The sequence below is a fragment of the Phoenix dactylifera genome, chromosome 5 (assembly GCF_051530095.1).
Source record: "Phoenix dactylifera cultivar Ajwa chromosome 5, Ajwa_hap1_PhDact_Kaust_v1.1, whole genome shotgun sequence".
Lineage (NCBI taxonomy): Eukaryota > Viridiplantae > Streptophyta > Magnoliopsida > Arecales > Arecaceae > Phoenix > Phoenix dactylifera.
This window is the reverse complement of record NC_143194.1, coordinates 18,286,346-18,302,005: the sequence shown is the minus strand read 5'-3', so window position 1 is coordinate 18,302,005 and position 15,660 is coordinate 18,286,346. Positions and strand designations below refer to the sequence as shown.

The 15,660-nt window shown below is 52.2% G+C and overlaps 1 protein-coding gene across 3 annotated transcripts in view; it reads left to right on the top strand.

Annotated features, from left to right (window-relative positions):
• The window catches only part of ALA3 (aminophospholipid ATPase 3), a 55,618-nt gene extending 53,190 nt beyond the window's left edge, over positions 1-2,428 (top strand). For all 3 annotated transcript variants that reach the window (XM_008805204.5, XM_088721733.1, XM_088721734.2), the window contains one exon: positions 1,862-2,428. In XM_008805204.5, coding sequence (XP_008803426.3) covers positions 1,862-2,165 — 304 coding nt within the window. In that variant the 3' untranslated portion in view covers positions 2,166-2,428. The remainder of the gene's footprint in view (positions 1-1,861) is intronic.
• The last annotated feature ends 13,232 nt before the right edge of the window (positions 2,429-15,660 follow it).

Sequence of the window (15,660 nt, the reverse complement as noted above, 5' to 3'; positions counted from 1 at the left end):
AGAAAGGGAGAGAAGATTGACAGAGGAAGAAGGGGGCATTGCTCATGGGTGGCTGGCAGTGGTGCTAGTAGTGTTGGGAGGGGAGCAAAAGAGGGAGGGGAGTCGTTGTGTTGGGAAGGGAGAGAGAGAGGGATTGATGGAGTAAGTGTTAAAAGTTGAGGCAAATTTCCTTATTTGTAATTGGAATTTTGACAAGGCTCCAGATAGGACTAGGATTAATAAACACAGATGCTTTCCAAGTTCCAATGCAATTGTCCGCTGGTGTGGAAGAAAACAATCCCACTCAAAGGAGGGCAAGCATCCATCAAGATAGAAGAGATTTAGATGAAAGAGAAAACTACCATAGTTCAGGATCAACCCATGATGCTTAGAAGGAATGAATTTACGAAGAGTGGATGGTCGGAATGAAGTTGTAAAAGATGAGGGAGTTCCTGAAGATGGACCAATATGGTTTGCACCATATAAGGTGAAGTGCTTATGTGCAAATCATTCTTCCTCATTGATGCGCAAGCGCACAAACCCACTGCACTCAGAAATCTGCACTTAGCTGAAAAAAGGTTTTGAGCTTTAGTCTTGTTTTGGTGAACCAGGGGTTGCCATTGAGGTGACTTTACTAAAGTTGTTCATGAATTGCAGTCGTGAAGCTAGATGTTATTGGCTTGCTTGGGATGTAAAGAGAGGGAGATAGAGAGGTGTAAACAGAAGAGACATACCTATACATAAGCTTGGCAAGATTGGATTGAGTATTAGGCCTCTAGGAAGCTAATAGTAGATTGATCATTCGGAAGTACACTGTTATGTGTCGGTTGAGAAAGGAGTAAAGGTAAATTTACAGAGACAAGACAGTAATAACAAAACTCTTTCTTATATTATTATCATTTCATTAAAAAATTGAAAACGACAATTGCTAATCATTTACTAAATTGTTCATACCAACATTTCTGTTAGATGTTCAAAAGATATGAACTGCTTATGTGGCCACATATGCATGCTACATACTGCATATGTACTATACGATGGTATGCAGTATCGTACCAAACCAAATGGTATAGGATGCATTACCGTACCGGCCTCGTACTATACCATACCAATACAGTGATAACATGGCACCAGTATGGGGCTCTGTATCGAGACGGCATATCTTTTCTATACAATGATTTAACTACACACATACCACTTCCACTTTTTAACATGTTGGTCTACTTTCAATTAAGATTAGATGAAATTGGGTTAAATCTCTGAAACTAGACTGAAATCCACCAGTTTTTGTTGAACCTAGGTTTCCATATCATTCTTGAGTGAAACTGGGTTTCACTGGTTAGCTTTGGGTTGGTTTCCCCAAAAGTTCAAATATTTGGGCTCAAGAAGCAGGATATTGTCTAGGAATTTATTTGAACATGGCTAAGGAGAAATACGTGTACAACTTAGAAATCGTATAACTGAAAGTCTGAAACTATTCTTTAGTACTTTGCTTGCTTGTGGCATAAGAGAAATTAGGATAGATGGTGAAGTTCAAGAAAAAAGAGAGAGGATGTGGTTCTTCATAGTAATTTCTTACTCTCTTTCCTTTTCATCAGCTTGTTTCTCTTGACTTTAGCTTTTTTCTCTTCAAGAAGGATTCCTTTATAATATTGGTTATCATCGACCTTGTTCTGTGGGACCCAGCATCATCTACTGTACTGACCAGTTGATATTGTTGCTGTTGAAATCAGAGTTACAGTTTTATGTCCTATATTACTACATTATAACTATTTCCATCGCACCATTTCTTTGTGGCATACACCAAATTCTCTGCTTCATAAGCTAAATTCAATGGAGTATTGCAGTCATACTGAACTAATTAAGCACCTCCTGGTTCCAGGTTTCAGAGATGGTTTTACCCCTATGATTATGAAATTGTTCAGGAGATTCACAAGAATGACCCTGAAGATAGCAGCAGGATTGAGTTGCTGGAGGTTGCCAATCATCTAACACCAGATGAAGCTAGGAGCTATGCGATTTCCCAGCTTCCCCGGGAAAAATCCAAGCACACTGGTTTTGCTTTTGATTCACCAGGTTATGAGTCATTTTTCGCATCACAGCAAGGTGTTTTTGCACCACAAAAGGCTTGGGATGTAGCCCGTAGAGCCAGTATGAGATCGCAGCAAAGAAAACCGAGAAGCTGATTTATTTTTTATCTATGTACATTTTTGTCATTGACCTCACGAGCTGATATATATGTAGTTGTACCATAATTCTTGCCTTTTGTTTTTCTTTTGTTTTTTGTTCTTTTTGTATTTTTACACTTGTTAGATGTTTTTTTTCTGGTAGTGCACTTGTTAGATGTTTATTCGTTTCCTTGGTTACACATATAAGCTCAAGGAAAATGCAACTGCAGAGGGTCTCTTTCTGGAAATTCTCAATGCCATTTCTGGTGATTGTACCCTTATTTCTTTTTTTCATTTCCTGTGTTTCTGCCTTCAACCGTTCTATACCATCTTTGTGCATTTACTACATTCACACTGACAATTAAGTTATAACAGGTAATAAAAATGCATGTTTGGACTTTAAAATGGATGATTCACATTCATGATGTCCTTGAACAGTTTCATGTACAAATTGGAAAGTTATACATCGAGCTAACTAAATGACGTGCAATGCATCTATGCTAGCCTGATAAAATCTTACAAGTTCCCGTTTGCTGCTAAGCCTTGCTATTAGCTAAAAACGAAGTGGATTTGAGTTCATTCACCCTGCAACTGATATAGGTGTTGAGCGTGCAATGATATCGACTCCTTGGACGGTAGCTGGTCATAGTAAAATGTGTGATGCCTAAGTAAATAGTTCTTTCAAGACTCATCATTTTACTGGGCTAAAGAGGATCTTAAAATCATAGCCAATCAGTACAAAGCTTGTGAGCATTATGCAAAGAATTACCGTACAGCGGTAAAAAGATCCTCAATCTCACTCGGAGTGAGTTTGTTATGTTATAGCACTCACAAGGCACATTTTGATTTGATTTGACCACTTCCGCTTGATTGCACCACCCCATAATGTCACGCAGAAAACTGATGCTGCCACCGAGCAGGGAGTCAGAAATAGGGAGATCATATGAGCAGGATCCAGTTTTTGCACTTCAAATCCTAGATCAAGAAAGTATATCACTGTGGTGCACCCAAAAACCATCAAGGCGCAGAGACCAAAGGGTTTTAGAGAAGGATGATTTGGTCATCTACATGGATAGATCCCATATTTCTAATCTATGCATTATTTTAAAAATAGTTAACATGATATCATATGGTTTGTGTCCTTTCCACCTTTTTTTGATACAATCTTTTCCTTACCTTTTTGTTTTCCTTCCTGACCTTAAGTGCTGTCTTGCCCTTGGTTGTTGCTTCCCTAACCTTCTGTAACTTGGTTCTTTTGCATCTGTTCCTTCCTGGACCCTTACAAGTCGTTGAGTTGTGCCCCCACTCTTAGGAATTACAACATAAGAGTGAAATTACCTGTTTTGGCCTACAAGGATGTGCCCTTAGGAAAGGGATAGCAATAGGTTCATACGGAGTTTAGAGCTATGATTGCATATCGAGGGCTGGTTGAATAATGGTCTCTTATGCCCTTATGTATGTTTTCCTAAAATACCATTCACTAACATAACCCTCAGCATCCTTTCTCATGAACATTTTGGCTGCCATAGATGATGGCATGGGATGTTAGAAATATACTATTTTCTGCATCCATAGACCCTTTCTCCCAATTTCACCATAAAACTTTCATTTTCATAGTCAATTTCAAACCTCTCCCTCCTAAAGGACAATGGCAGTGCATTGCTCCTATCTCGACTTTCTCTAACTTCTTTAGAATTTTTAGACAAATGCAGCTTTCAAATTTGCTAACGCCCTCTGTTTGCTTGAAATCTATCCACCAGCAATCTTCTTATTATCTTCAACATGATGATACTCTGCTTATCTTTTGTATCAATAATATTCTTGTTGAAGGATTCACAAATATTATTTAGCATGGCTAACCTGGGTTTGGGGATAAATGCATGTCCTTACCATTGCTCCACATGTTGTTTTCTCAGCCACTGGCAAGCTCTCTCATCCAAATTCTCCATCTCCTTCATGGTTTTTTCAAAGTCATACTTGCTTTAGCATAGTTCCACAAGGCAGTCTTGAAATCTCTTGTACCCTTCTTTTAAGAAATTTACACATATGTACCCTAGAATCTATGATCTGAAATTGGAAGTGTTGCTGGAAATTGGACCCGGGGGCGATCGTCCGTCGAGGAGGGGAAGCTGTCGGCGGACGCGAGGGAGTCATGATGCGTCGGCGGGCGGCGTCCTCTGTCGGGGTGCCTGCAGAAAAGCCGGTGGCCGGGGCTTCCGGCGCCGGCCCTCCGATGCTTAAGTTAGAGGAGGCAAAATAGTGTTTAAAGAAAATGGGAGCAGTCGTCTTTTTTTTCTCCTTTCTCTCTTCCCCCCCTTTTTATAGGGGGGGTTTACCTGCGATGTGACCGGACAAGGCCGTCGTACAGCTCGGCATGTTGCTTGATCCGGTGCACGGACAAGTAAATAATTACACTGATGTCGGAGGTAAGGCCGTCGTACGACCTGAGCCGTCACGCGATCGGGTGAATCATTGCATTGATGTCGGCGGTGAGGCTGGGGTCAGACTTATCATGGCGGACAGGACTCTGCCGAGCTGATTTGCCGTGGAGAACTGAGGATCCGTAGATGAAAGGAGCCACGCGCATTAATTGTTGCGTAGGCCGGAGATTCACATTAATTGTTGCGTAGGCCGGAGATTCACATTAATTGTTGCGTGAACTGAGGATTTGCCGGGATCATGTGTAATAAATGCTGGGGCAGTGGCAGGATATGGCCCTTGGCCAGACATCGGAGAGGTACGGCCGCGGCAGGTGGTCGACAAAGACCCGCCTTTGAGGTCAGAAGTCCTCTAGGTCGGATGATCCGGGATCGGATGCTCTGGGGTCGGGCGCCGACCTCAGTCGTCCGGGGTCGTCGACTGCGTAATCTTCCGGTGGCAGGGTTATTGTATTACTGGGGGAAAACCGTATTTCCCCAACACTACCCTCCGACTTCCGAGTTCGAGCTGTAGGCTCGGACGTGGGAAGTAGAAGTTGTTATCGTGGTTATCGAGGTCGAAGGGGACCACGCCCGCACCCCTAAAGCTTCTGTAACGAAGTCCGCGCCTTTTGAACCTTCGAGGTCGCTTCATGTGGTGGATTTATGATGAGGTCCGCGCCCTTAGGCATTTCGAGGTAGTTATGGCGTGGGCTGCGCCCTTTGGCCCGTCGAGATCGCTTTATACAGCGGACTTATGACGGGGTCTGCACCCTTACGTATCTCGAAGCAGCCATGATGATGATTACGCCCTTTAGATCTCCGAGATCACTTTGAACGGCGAGCTCATAACGAGGCTCCCCGGGCCCGATGAGGTGGCGCCTCGACCTTATAATCGACGCCGCCTCCTTAAATAGGCATGCCGTTTCGCCCTTCGAAATGAGCACGTGGCATGATCTGAGGTCGGACGTTTCCGATTTCGCATTGGCGGAATAACGATCTGGGAGGCTGGGGTTATCTCGGCGCTCCACGTGTCCCTGAGGTTTATTAAATGAAGGGAGCGGAGGTGATGTCCGCTCGTCTTTTAAGGTGATCCGGTTTAGTGGGCCTATGATGAGGCCGTGAGATCTGATGGGACGGCGCCTCGGTTGCGTACCCGGGATATTGAACCGGAGTAAATGCGGTGCTTCGGGTTCCGAGGTTGACACCTGGCGCGATCTGGACGGGGGATGGAAACTAAGCCCGCCAATCCGGGCCGTCAGGGGGGTCTATATAAGCCCCTCGAGTTTGCCCTAATAGTCCTATTTGGTCGCCCTTTGCTTTTGTCGTCCCTACCTCCATTCTCTCTCCCAACGATACTTTGCCGACGGTCCCCGGAGCGGTTTCCGGCAACTCTTTCCGTAGGTTCTTGCCCCGTGCTATTTAGGGTTTACCTCCTTCTTCTCCTACCTACTCCTCTCATCTTTTAGTTTACTTCAATTTTCTGAAAAAATGGGTCTTGGTCCGGAGGAGGTAGGGTCAAGCTTATCGGGGGAGGAGCTGGAGTTAATCCGCTCCCGGTTCTTCTTCCAGCCCGGGTTTCGTCTCGAAACTGCAGGGCCGGAAGACAGGGTGACGCGGCCGCCCCCAGGTCGGATCGCGATTTACCGCGAGACGCTCTGGGCCGGCCTGCGGTTTCCTGTTCACGAGTTCGTGAACAACTTGCTGGTGGAGTATCAACTCGTCCCAGCACAGCTTGCTCCGAACTCGTGGAGAACTATTATCGGGTTCTTGTCCTTGTGCCTCGCGCACGGGATTCCGATCTCGGTAAGCATTTTCCGCCGGTGTTTTTTATTAAAGAAAAACCCGGCGGATGCAGAGTGGCTATACTTCGCCTTTCGGGGCGGTATGTCGCTCTTCCAGGGTGCCCCTTCCTCTATTCATGAGTGGAAGGGGAAATGTTTCTTTCTTGCATCCGAGGCGCCGTGGGGGTTCAACCCGAGGTGGGGGCATCCTCGGTTGAAGACTCTCAACAGGCTCTCCGATCCCTCGGGGAGGGAGCTGAGGGTCTTGGACTCCCTACGGGCCCTCGGGAAAGGATTCAACCTAACCGAGCTCCTACGGGAGGGCGCCTTGGCGAGCGTGGGTTTGAGCTCGGCGCGCCCCGAGGGTAAGAATAGTTGTCTCGTCCTATTTTTACCTATTTCTTCTTTTCGCTAACACTGGTCTGACACTCGAAAAAATTTTTGGTTTCAGACATCCCCCACATGCCGACTAGCAGCACATCCCTCTTTTCTCGGCTGAAGAGGCGGGAGGCCGAGGCCGGCGGGGCCATCCCTCAGCCCCGGAAGAAGTCGAAGTCGGCCGCTGCTTCCACCTCGGCCGGGACGGGAGGCCCGGAGGCGGGGGTCTCTGCGGATGCCCGAAGGCGGGCGCCAGATACCGGCGATGCGGGCTCGGCAACCCCACTCCGTCCTACCCCCGTCGCCCAGCGGGGAGGACCGATGGTGATCCGACTGCGGCCTTCAGAGCCCGGGCCGAGCAGGGGCCCCGAGGTCCCCAGCTCGGGCGAGCCGAGCTCCCCGAGGGATCAGGCGGGGAGGTCAGCCGAGCCGGGGTCCCCAATCCTTGAGGGAAGCTCGGCCTTCCACAATGCCGATACCGCGCGCGCGGTATGTCGGCACGCCATGCTTCCAGCGGACCGGGCCGAGTTCCGGAGGGCGTCGCTGGAAGAGATCGTCGACAGTACCTACTGTAATACTGTTCGGGTGAGCTATTGCCTTAACCTCTCATTGGCTACTAACTTATGCATACACTGCCTGCTTTTTACTTATAGCTGCTTTCTTCTTCTTTTTTCCTCTTTTGCAGCGTATCCATGAAGTCGACTCCCTGGTGTTTATTGCCCAAAGTTGCCAGGCGGAGACTCGACGACTCAGCCGGCAGTTGGAGCCGGCCAAGAAGAGGGTCGCTGAGCTGGAGGCCGCGCTGGCCGAAGCCGAAGCGCGAAGGGAAGCCACCGAGGCCGGGCGACTCGCCGTGGTCGAGGTGCTCGAAGAGGAGAGGGCCGCCCATTCGTTGACGAAATCGGCCCTGCGTGCCTCGGAAGCGCGCCTGGGGGAGGCCCAGTCCGAGGTCGCGGGTCTGAAGTACGAGGCTGGGGTCTTCCGCCTCAAGATCGAGCAGCTCGAGGCCCGGGAGAGGAGGGCGCTCGAGCGGGCCGAGAACGCCGTGGAACTCTTCAAGGAGTCAGAAGAGTTCCGCGATATGTTAGAGGAGGAGACAGTGGACGGGTTCCTTCGGGGCTTTGACAACTTCCGGAAGTAGATGGCCCGGATGTGCCCTCAGTTCGACCTCTCGACGGTCCGTCCGAGGATGAGGTTCGGGTACGGCCCCGACGACGACGACGACGATATCCCCGCTGCCCTCGTGTCCGAGGAGGACCTCGCTGAGGTCGAAGCCGAGGCAGTTGAACCGGCGAGGGCGGAGGCCATACCTCGTGAAACCAGCGAGGTTGTTCCCGCGGCGCCAGCCGAGGCCCCCGCCGTAGACCCTGAGCCCGCGCCCGCTGCAGACCCTGAGCCCGCGCCTACTGAAGGCCCGCAGGTCATTCCTGTAGACGACGAGGGTGATGCTAATGAAGCCGCCGCCTCTTAGGACTTCGGTTTTTTCTCTGTTCATTGTAAACGAGGTCGGCCTACAACTTTGTAAAAGGCCGGCTTCTAGTTTTGTACTTAGCCTTTTGGCGTTTCATCAATGGAAGCTTTTTCTTTCACTTCTACATTTATTCTTCTTCTCTGTCTTTTCCACTCGGAAATGAGGTCGGTACTTCTGCCGACTCTCGACTTCGTATCCGAGCCTTCGGATAATATTAATAAAGACATGTCCTTTGGCTATGTCTTACCTTTCTTCTGGTGTGTATAAGTGTCCGAACTCTGATTACGCTAACTAGGGGGGGCTCCGAGCTTAGACTTCAGGAAATTTCACCAAGTCTTGTAGCTCGGATTCGTAGGTCGCAGAGGTTGCCAAGTTTGGCTTTTAGGTTCTCATGGCTCCGGGTTCGAGCTTCGGGCCCCCAAGTGGGGCCGCGCTAGACCTGCATAGGTCGCTACCGAGGTGCTCGGCCAAGCTTTTGAGCCTGGCTCTTGGGGCGCAGGCCCGTAAGAAAGTTGTCCCCCAAAGGGGAGCTTAGGCCAATAGTCACATCGTCGCCAGGTTTTTCGCAGTCGTTGCCCTCGGACTCTGCCGAGATTCAGGCGAGCGAGATTGGGGCCTGTAAGGAACACCTCGGCCTTTGAGGTTATCTTCACAGGTTGACATCGGAGTCTGGACATGGGGGCCGAATTTGGCCCTTGCCCATAAGGGTTTATATGAGTTGTGGTGGAGATCGTCGGTAGACGAAGCATGCACAAGGTCAGCGGGAGATTAATCTTACACCGACTTGTAGAAGCAATCCGACCTTGGCCAGATTAAGGTCCCGATTTCAATCGGGGTTTCATTGTCAATACGTAGATAAATATAACAAGGCGAGCGTCAAATAGGATGTACCTTTTGTGTCTCCAAAATTGCGCCCCTCGTATCAGAGTAGGTGGCCTTATCTCCTCGCCAACTTCCGAAGTCATTCTTCGATTTTTGAGGAGCTCGGGCTTTTTATGAGCCCTATGGCGCCCGCCGAGGTTGAGGGGGTTTGGGGATGCTCCATCAATCTGCGACTCTTCCCGAGGTCGAGGGAGTTTGGGACTCTACGGTCGAGCCTCGGGGCATCCGATCTTAGTCGAGGGATCGTGCGCCAGGTCGGTGGGTCTGGGAATGCGCTACCGACCTGCGACGCTTCCCGAGGTAGAGGGAGTTTGGGACTCTACGGTCGACCTCGGGGCATCTCGACCTTAGTCGAGGGATCGTGCGCCAGGTCGGTGGATCTGGGAACGCGCTACCGACCTGCGACACTTCCCGAGGTCGAGGGAGTTTGGGACTCTACGGTCGACCCTCGGGGCATCTCGACCTTAGTCGAGGGATCGTGCGCCAGGTCGGTGGGTCTGGGAACGCGCTACCGACCTGCGACGCTTCCCGAGGTCGAGGGAGTTTGGGACTCTACGGTCGACCCTCGGGGCATCTCGACCTTAGTCGAGGGATCGTGCGCCAGGTCGGTGGGTCTGGGAACGCGCTACCGACCTGCGACGCTTCCCAAGGTCGAGGGAGTTTGGGACTCTACGGTCGAGCCTCGAGGCATCCCGACCTTGGCCGAGGAATCTGGGGATCACAAACGACCCAAGGTTAGAAGAGATAACTGTAATTATTGGAATGGTCGGATCATATGTAAAAAGGAGACCGAATCCGTGTTTTTGGTTGTCTTGAACCCCTAGGGGTCTTATTGGTAGTACATTCGTAGATTCTCGGAATTCCAGCTTCGCAGAATGGGGGTCCCTTCGAGAGATTTCAGCTTGTATGCTCCGGGTCGTTGTACTCGGGCGATTTGATACGGCCCTTCCCAATTCGGGGCGAGCTTTTCCTGCTCAGTTGGCTGAGAGGCCTCGGCCCTCCTGAGGACGAGGTCCCCTATTTTGAAGAGCTTGGGCTTGACCCGAGAGTTGTAGTATTGAGCCGTTTTTTGTTAGTATCTTGCCATACGGACCTGGGCGACCTCTCGTGTCTCTTCGACGAGATCCAGGTTGTTCCTGAGCCGAGAAGAGTTGGAGTCAGGATCGTAATGCTCCACTTTGGGGAAGGGAGGCCGATTTCCAGTGGGATGACAGCCTCCGTGCCGTATGCCAGGTTGAAAGGGGTCTCGCCGGTGGGCAATCGGAACGTAGTCCGATAAGCCCAGAGGACGTTGTACAGGTCCTCAACCCATTGTCCTTTAGATCGGTCAAGCCTGGCCTTGAGTCCCTGCAAAATAGTACGATTCGTTACCTCAGTTTCCCCGTTCGTCTGGAGATGGGCGACCGAGGTGAAGCGGTGGTCGATGCCGAGCTCAGAGCAAAATTCTCTGAAGTGGACGTTGTCGAACTGCCAGCCATTGTCGGATATAAGGATACGGGGGAGTCCGAATCTACAGATAATGGACTTCCACACGAAGTCCCGCATCTTATGCTCGGTGATCCGAGCCACTGGTTCAGCTTCGACCCACTTGGTGAAGTAGTCGATGGAGACGACCAGAAATTTCCTTTGTCCGGTTGCCAGAGGGAAGGGTCCCAGAATGTCGATTTCCCACTGGGCAAACGGCCAGGGGGCGGTGATTGAGGTCAGCAGGGCCGAAGGTCGGCGTTGGATGTTGGCGTTCCGCTGGCACCGGTCGCACCTCCGAACGAAGTCCGTCGCATCCTTCTGGAGGGTGGGCCAGTAATACCCTTGTCGCAGGATCTTATGGGCTAACGACCGACCTCCCAGGTGGTTTCCGCAAATTCCTTCATGGACCTCTCGGAGGGCATAGTCCGCCTCAGAAGGGCGGAGACATCTGAGGAGGGGAGAAGTGAATGACCGACGATAAAGCCTATTTTCGTATAGGACGTACCGTGGAGCTTGATGCCTGATCCGGCGAGCCTCAATCTCATCTTGAGGGAGGGTTCCGTCCCGGAGATAACGGACGAGCCCGTCGATCCAGCTCGGCTCGAAGTCGATGCACATGGTGGGTTCGGGTTCCTCCGTGCTGGGTGTCCGAAGATATTCGAGCGTCGTCTCCTTAGAAAGCTCGCTCATGCGGGAGGTCGCTAGCTTGGATAATAGGTCCGCCCTGAGATTCTCCGCTCTGGGGATGTGCTGGATGTTGAAAGAGCCTAGGGCGGACGTAAGTTCCCGCACTTTTTGAAGATACTTTTGCATCGATGGCTTTTTCGCTTTAAAGTCCCCCTGGACTTGGCTCACTATCAGCTGGGAATCGCTGAAGGCCTTCAAATCTTCCACTTTCAGTTCTTTCGCCAATTTAAGCCCAGCAATAAGCGCCTCGTACTCCGCCTCGTTGTTTGAGGCCGGAAACTCGAGGCGGAAGGCCTGCTCGGCCACCACTCCGTCTGGGCTGGTGAGGATTAATCCAGCCCCGCTACCCCCCGAAGCTGAAGACCCGTCCGAATATAGAACCCACGGTTGCTTCGGGGTTCCATCCATAGGCGCAGATGGTGGCTCAGGGTCGTCCGGCAAGGTACATTCCACGAGGAAGTCGGCGAGAACTTGAGCTTTGATGGCCGGCCTGGGCCGATATTCGAGGTCGAATTCTCCGAGCTCTACCGCCCACTTGGCGATCCTCCCTGCACGGTCCGACCTCTGCAATATTTGCTTCATAGGTTGGTCGGTCAGTATGACTATTGTATGTGCTTGAAAATAAGGGCGGAGTCTCCGAGCCGAGATGATAAGGGCGAAAATTGTCTTCTCAAGTTTAGAATATCGGGTCTCAGAATCCCTGAGGACCCGGCTGATGTAGTAGACTGGCTTTTGGAGCTTGTCCTCTTCCCGGACCAGGACTGAGCTTACCGCGGTCGGGGAAACGGCCAAGTATAAGTAGAGGACCTCGCCCCGCTGAGGCTTGGTGAGCAGCGGGGGGGAGGCCAGAAGGCGTCTGAGCTCTTCAAAGGCTCGCTGGCATTCTTCTGACCACAGAAAGTCCTTTGGCCGCTTAAGGATCTTGAAGAAGGGGAGACAGCGCTCGGCCGATCGGGAGACGAACCTCCCCAAGGCGGCGACCCGTCCAGTGAGTCGCTGCACTTCTTTGACTGTCTTTGGGAGCGTCATCTCCTGCAGCGCCCGAATTTTCTCGGGGTTGGCTTCAACTCCACGCTGGGTCACTATGAAGCCCAGGAATTTGCCAGAGGTGACCCCGAAGGCGCATTTTGCTGGGTTGAGTTTCATTCGGTACCTCCTGAGCTTGGAGAATGTTTCGTTGAGATCGGCCACATGGTGCTCCGCCACTTGGCTTTTCACCAGCATGTCGTCCACGTAGACCTCCATATTTCGGCCGATCTGGTCCTCAAATATTTGGCTGACCAGCCTCTGATACGTGGCTCCAGCATTCTTCAAACCGAAAGGCATTACCTTGTAGCAATAGGTGCCCTTGTCGGTGATGAAGGCCGTCTTCTCCTCGTCTTCCGGCGCCATCCGGATTTGATTGTATCCGGAGAAGGCGTCCATGAATATCAGTAGTTGATGTCCTGAGGTAGAATCCACGAGCTGGTCGATACTTGGGAGGGGGAAGCTATCCTTCGGGCAGGCCTTGTTCAGGTCAGTGTAGTCCACGCACATGCGCCATTTCCCATTGGCCTTCTTTACAAGGACTATGTTGGCGAGCCAATCTGGGTAAGAGACCTCCCGGATAAAGCCGGCTTTGAGGAGTTTGTCTACCTCCTCGGCTGCGGCCCGCTGTCGTTCCGGGGCGGAGCCCCTCTTTTTCTGCTTCACAGGTCGGCTGGTTGGCTTCACCTGGAGTCGATGGACTATGACCTCAGGGTCAATTCCCGGTACGTCAGCGGGCGACCAGGTGAAGACATCAGCATTGTCCCGCAGGAAGCTGATGAGGTGACCCCTCTCGCGGACGCAAAGGCCGGAGCCGACCTGCACAGTTAGCTCGGAAAGATTTTTTCGTAGGGGAACTTGAACAAGCAGCTCACCAGGCTCTACTTGCTTCTTCCAGGGATTATCCCTTGCGTCCAGGGTTTCTATGGGTAACGAGGGACCCGTTGCCTGGGCCGGCGCCTCGTTTGGCTGCTTTACTCTGTGAGCCGCCATGTAGCACTGCTTGGCGACCAGCTGATCCCCGCGGGCTTCGCCTACTCCTCGGTTGGTGGGGAATCGCATGAGTAGATGTCGGGTCGAGACCACAGCTCGGAGGGCATTTAGCCCTGGTCGCCCCAGGATGGCGTTGTAGGCCGAGGGTAGACGGACCACAAGGAAGTCCGTCCTCACAGTGCTTTCTCGAGGAGCGAGGCCGACCGTAACAAGAGAGCTGACCTTGCCCTCGACCGGGACCGAGTCTCCGGTAAACCCGATAAGTGGGGCATTAATTTTTTGGAGTTGTCCTTCTGGTGACCCCATTTTTTGGTAGGCATGATAGTACAAAACGTTGGCTGAACTTCCATTGTCAACTAGGACACGTTTTACATCGAATTTATTGACAATCATGGAGATGACCACAGCGTCATCGTGAGGGGTCTCAACTCCTTCCAAATCCTCGTCCGAGAACGAAATGACTTCGGCAGTACGATGGCGCTTCGGGGAAATTCCTTGGGCTGGTCCTCCCGCCGAGGCTTCTCCGATTACATTGATGGTGCCGGCGATGGGCCTGTTGTCATCCGGATTCTCGGACGGTGCTGCGTTTTCCACTGGCCTCCTTTCTTCGCGTCGGTTCCGAACGAACCGATTGAGCACCCCACGGCGAATAAGCGCCTCGATCTCGTCTCGGAGCTGAATACAGTCCTCCGTGTCGTGTCTGCGGTCTCGGTGGAAGCGACAGTACTTCCTGGGGTTGCGCGGGAATCCCGTATCCCGCATGGGAGGTGGAGGTCGGAAGAAATCCCGGCCTTTGATCTCCATCAAAATTTTGGCCCGGGGAGCGTTGACAGGGGTGTAATTTTCGTACCTCCCTGGGTGTGTCCGAGGCCGTGGTGGGGACCTTGGTCGTAGTGAGGTCCTCCGTTGAGGTTGTCCCTGCTGCTGAGGCGGGCTTCTCAGTCGGGGGAGATTCTTCTCTCGGCGAGAGGATCGGCTTCTTTGGCGGCCGCGCTCCTCGCGGCGTTTCTTCTGCTTTCTTGAGGCGGGCTCGATTGCGCCTCGCCTAGAGGCGATTGCCTCTTCGGCCTTAGCGTACTTCCGAGCTCGGGCCAGCATCTCGGTGAAGTCGGCCGGGAAGCTCTTCTCGATGGAGAAAAGGAATCGATAAGAGCGGGCCCCAGTTTTTAAAGCCGACATGGCTATGGACTGGTCCAGCTCGCGAACTTCCCATGTAGCGGCGGTAAAGCGGTCCAGATACTCCTTCAGGGACTCTCCCTCCTTCTGCTTGACATCCAGGAGGGAATCTGACGTCCGCCGTTGGCGTCGGCTGGCGGCAAAATTGGTGGCAAATTGTCTGCCAAGTTGCTCGAAGGAAGATACTGTGCTCGGCTTTAGCCCAGAAAACCAGAGTCGAGCTGTCCCTCGAAGAGTCGCCGGGAAGGCCTTACAAAGCACAGCCTCCGAGGATCCTTGTAGGGCCATAAGAGCTCGGTAGCTCTCCAAGTGATCGAGGGGGTCGGTGACTCCATTGTAGGGCTCCACTTGAGGCATTTTGAACCTCAAGGGGACCGGCTCATCCTCGATCTGGCGGGAAAAGGGGGACTTGGTGGTGAACTCAAAATCCCCATCTTGTCTTGCCTTCTTGCCGTGGAGCGCTTCAATCTGGCGCTCCAAGTGCTCGACTTTCCTATCGAGCTCCCCAACCCGAGGAACCGTCGTCGTGGTTTGCTCCGGCTCACGGTGGTCTGGGGCAGATTCGGCTTCGGAGGGTTGGGGTCTTCCGTTGGGACCTTCCCCAGGCAGCTCTCTCCGGGGGGAGGTCCGCCCTTCATTGTTGGCCCTTGAAGAGCCATGAAGATTCTGGCCCTGGGGGACCGGACCGTTGGGAGGGGACTCCGGCAAGAGCTGGGCCTGCGGGGGGAGCGTTGGTAAGGCCTCCTCACGTCGCAGGCCTTGAACGGCGGCCGCCAAGGCCTGGACTTGCTGCACCAGGGCATTGAATTGCTCCGGCTGGACCTGAGGAACCGGGTCAGCCGGTGCAGGTGAATTCTGGACGGAATGTTCAGGACTCTGTGGGGGACGCCGGGAGATGTTGGAGGCTCCCTTACTTCTCAACTTCATGATCGCAACTCGGGCCCTTCCTCTAGCGCCAACTGTTGCTGGAAATTAGACCCGGGGACGATCGTCCGTCGAGGAGGGGGAGCTGTCGGCGGACGCGAGGGAGTGATGATGCGTCGGCGGGCGGCGTCCTCTGTCGGGGTGCCTGCAGAAAAGCCGGTGGCCGGGGCTTCCGGCGCCGGCCCTCCGATGCTTAAGTTAGAGGGGGCAAAATAGTGTTTAAAGAAAATGGAAGCAGTCGTCTTTTTTTTCTCCTTTCTCTCTTCCCCCCCCCCCCCCCCTTTTTATAGGGGGGTTTACCTGCGATG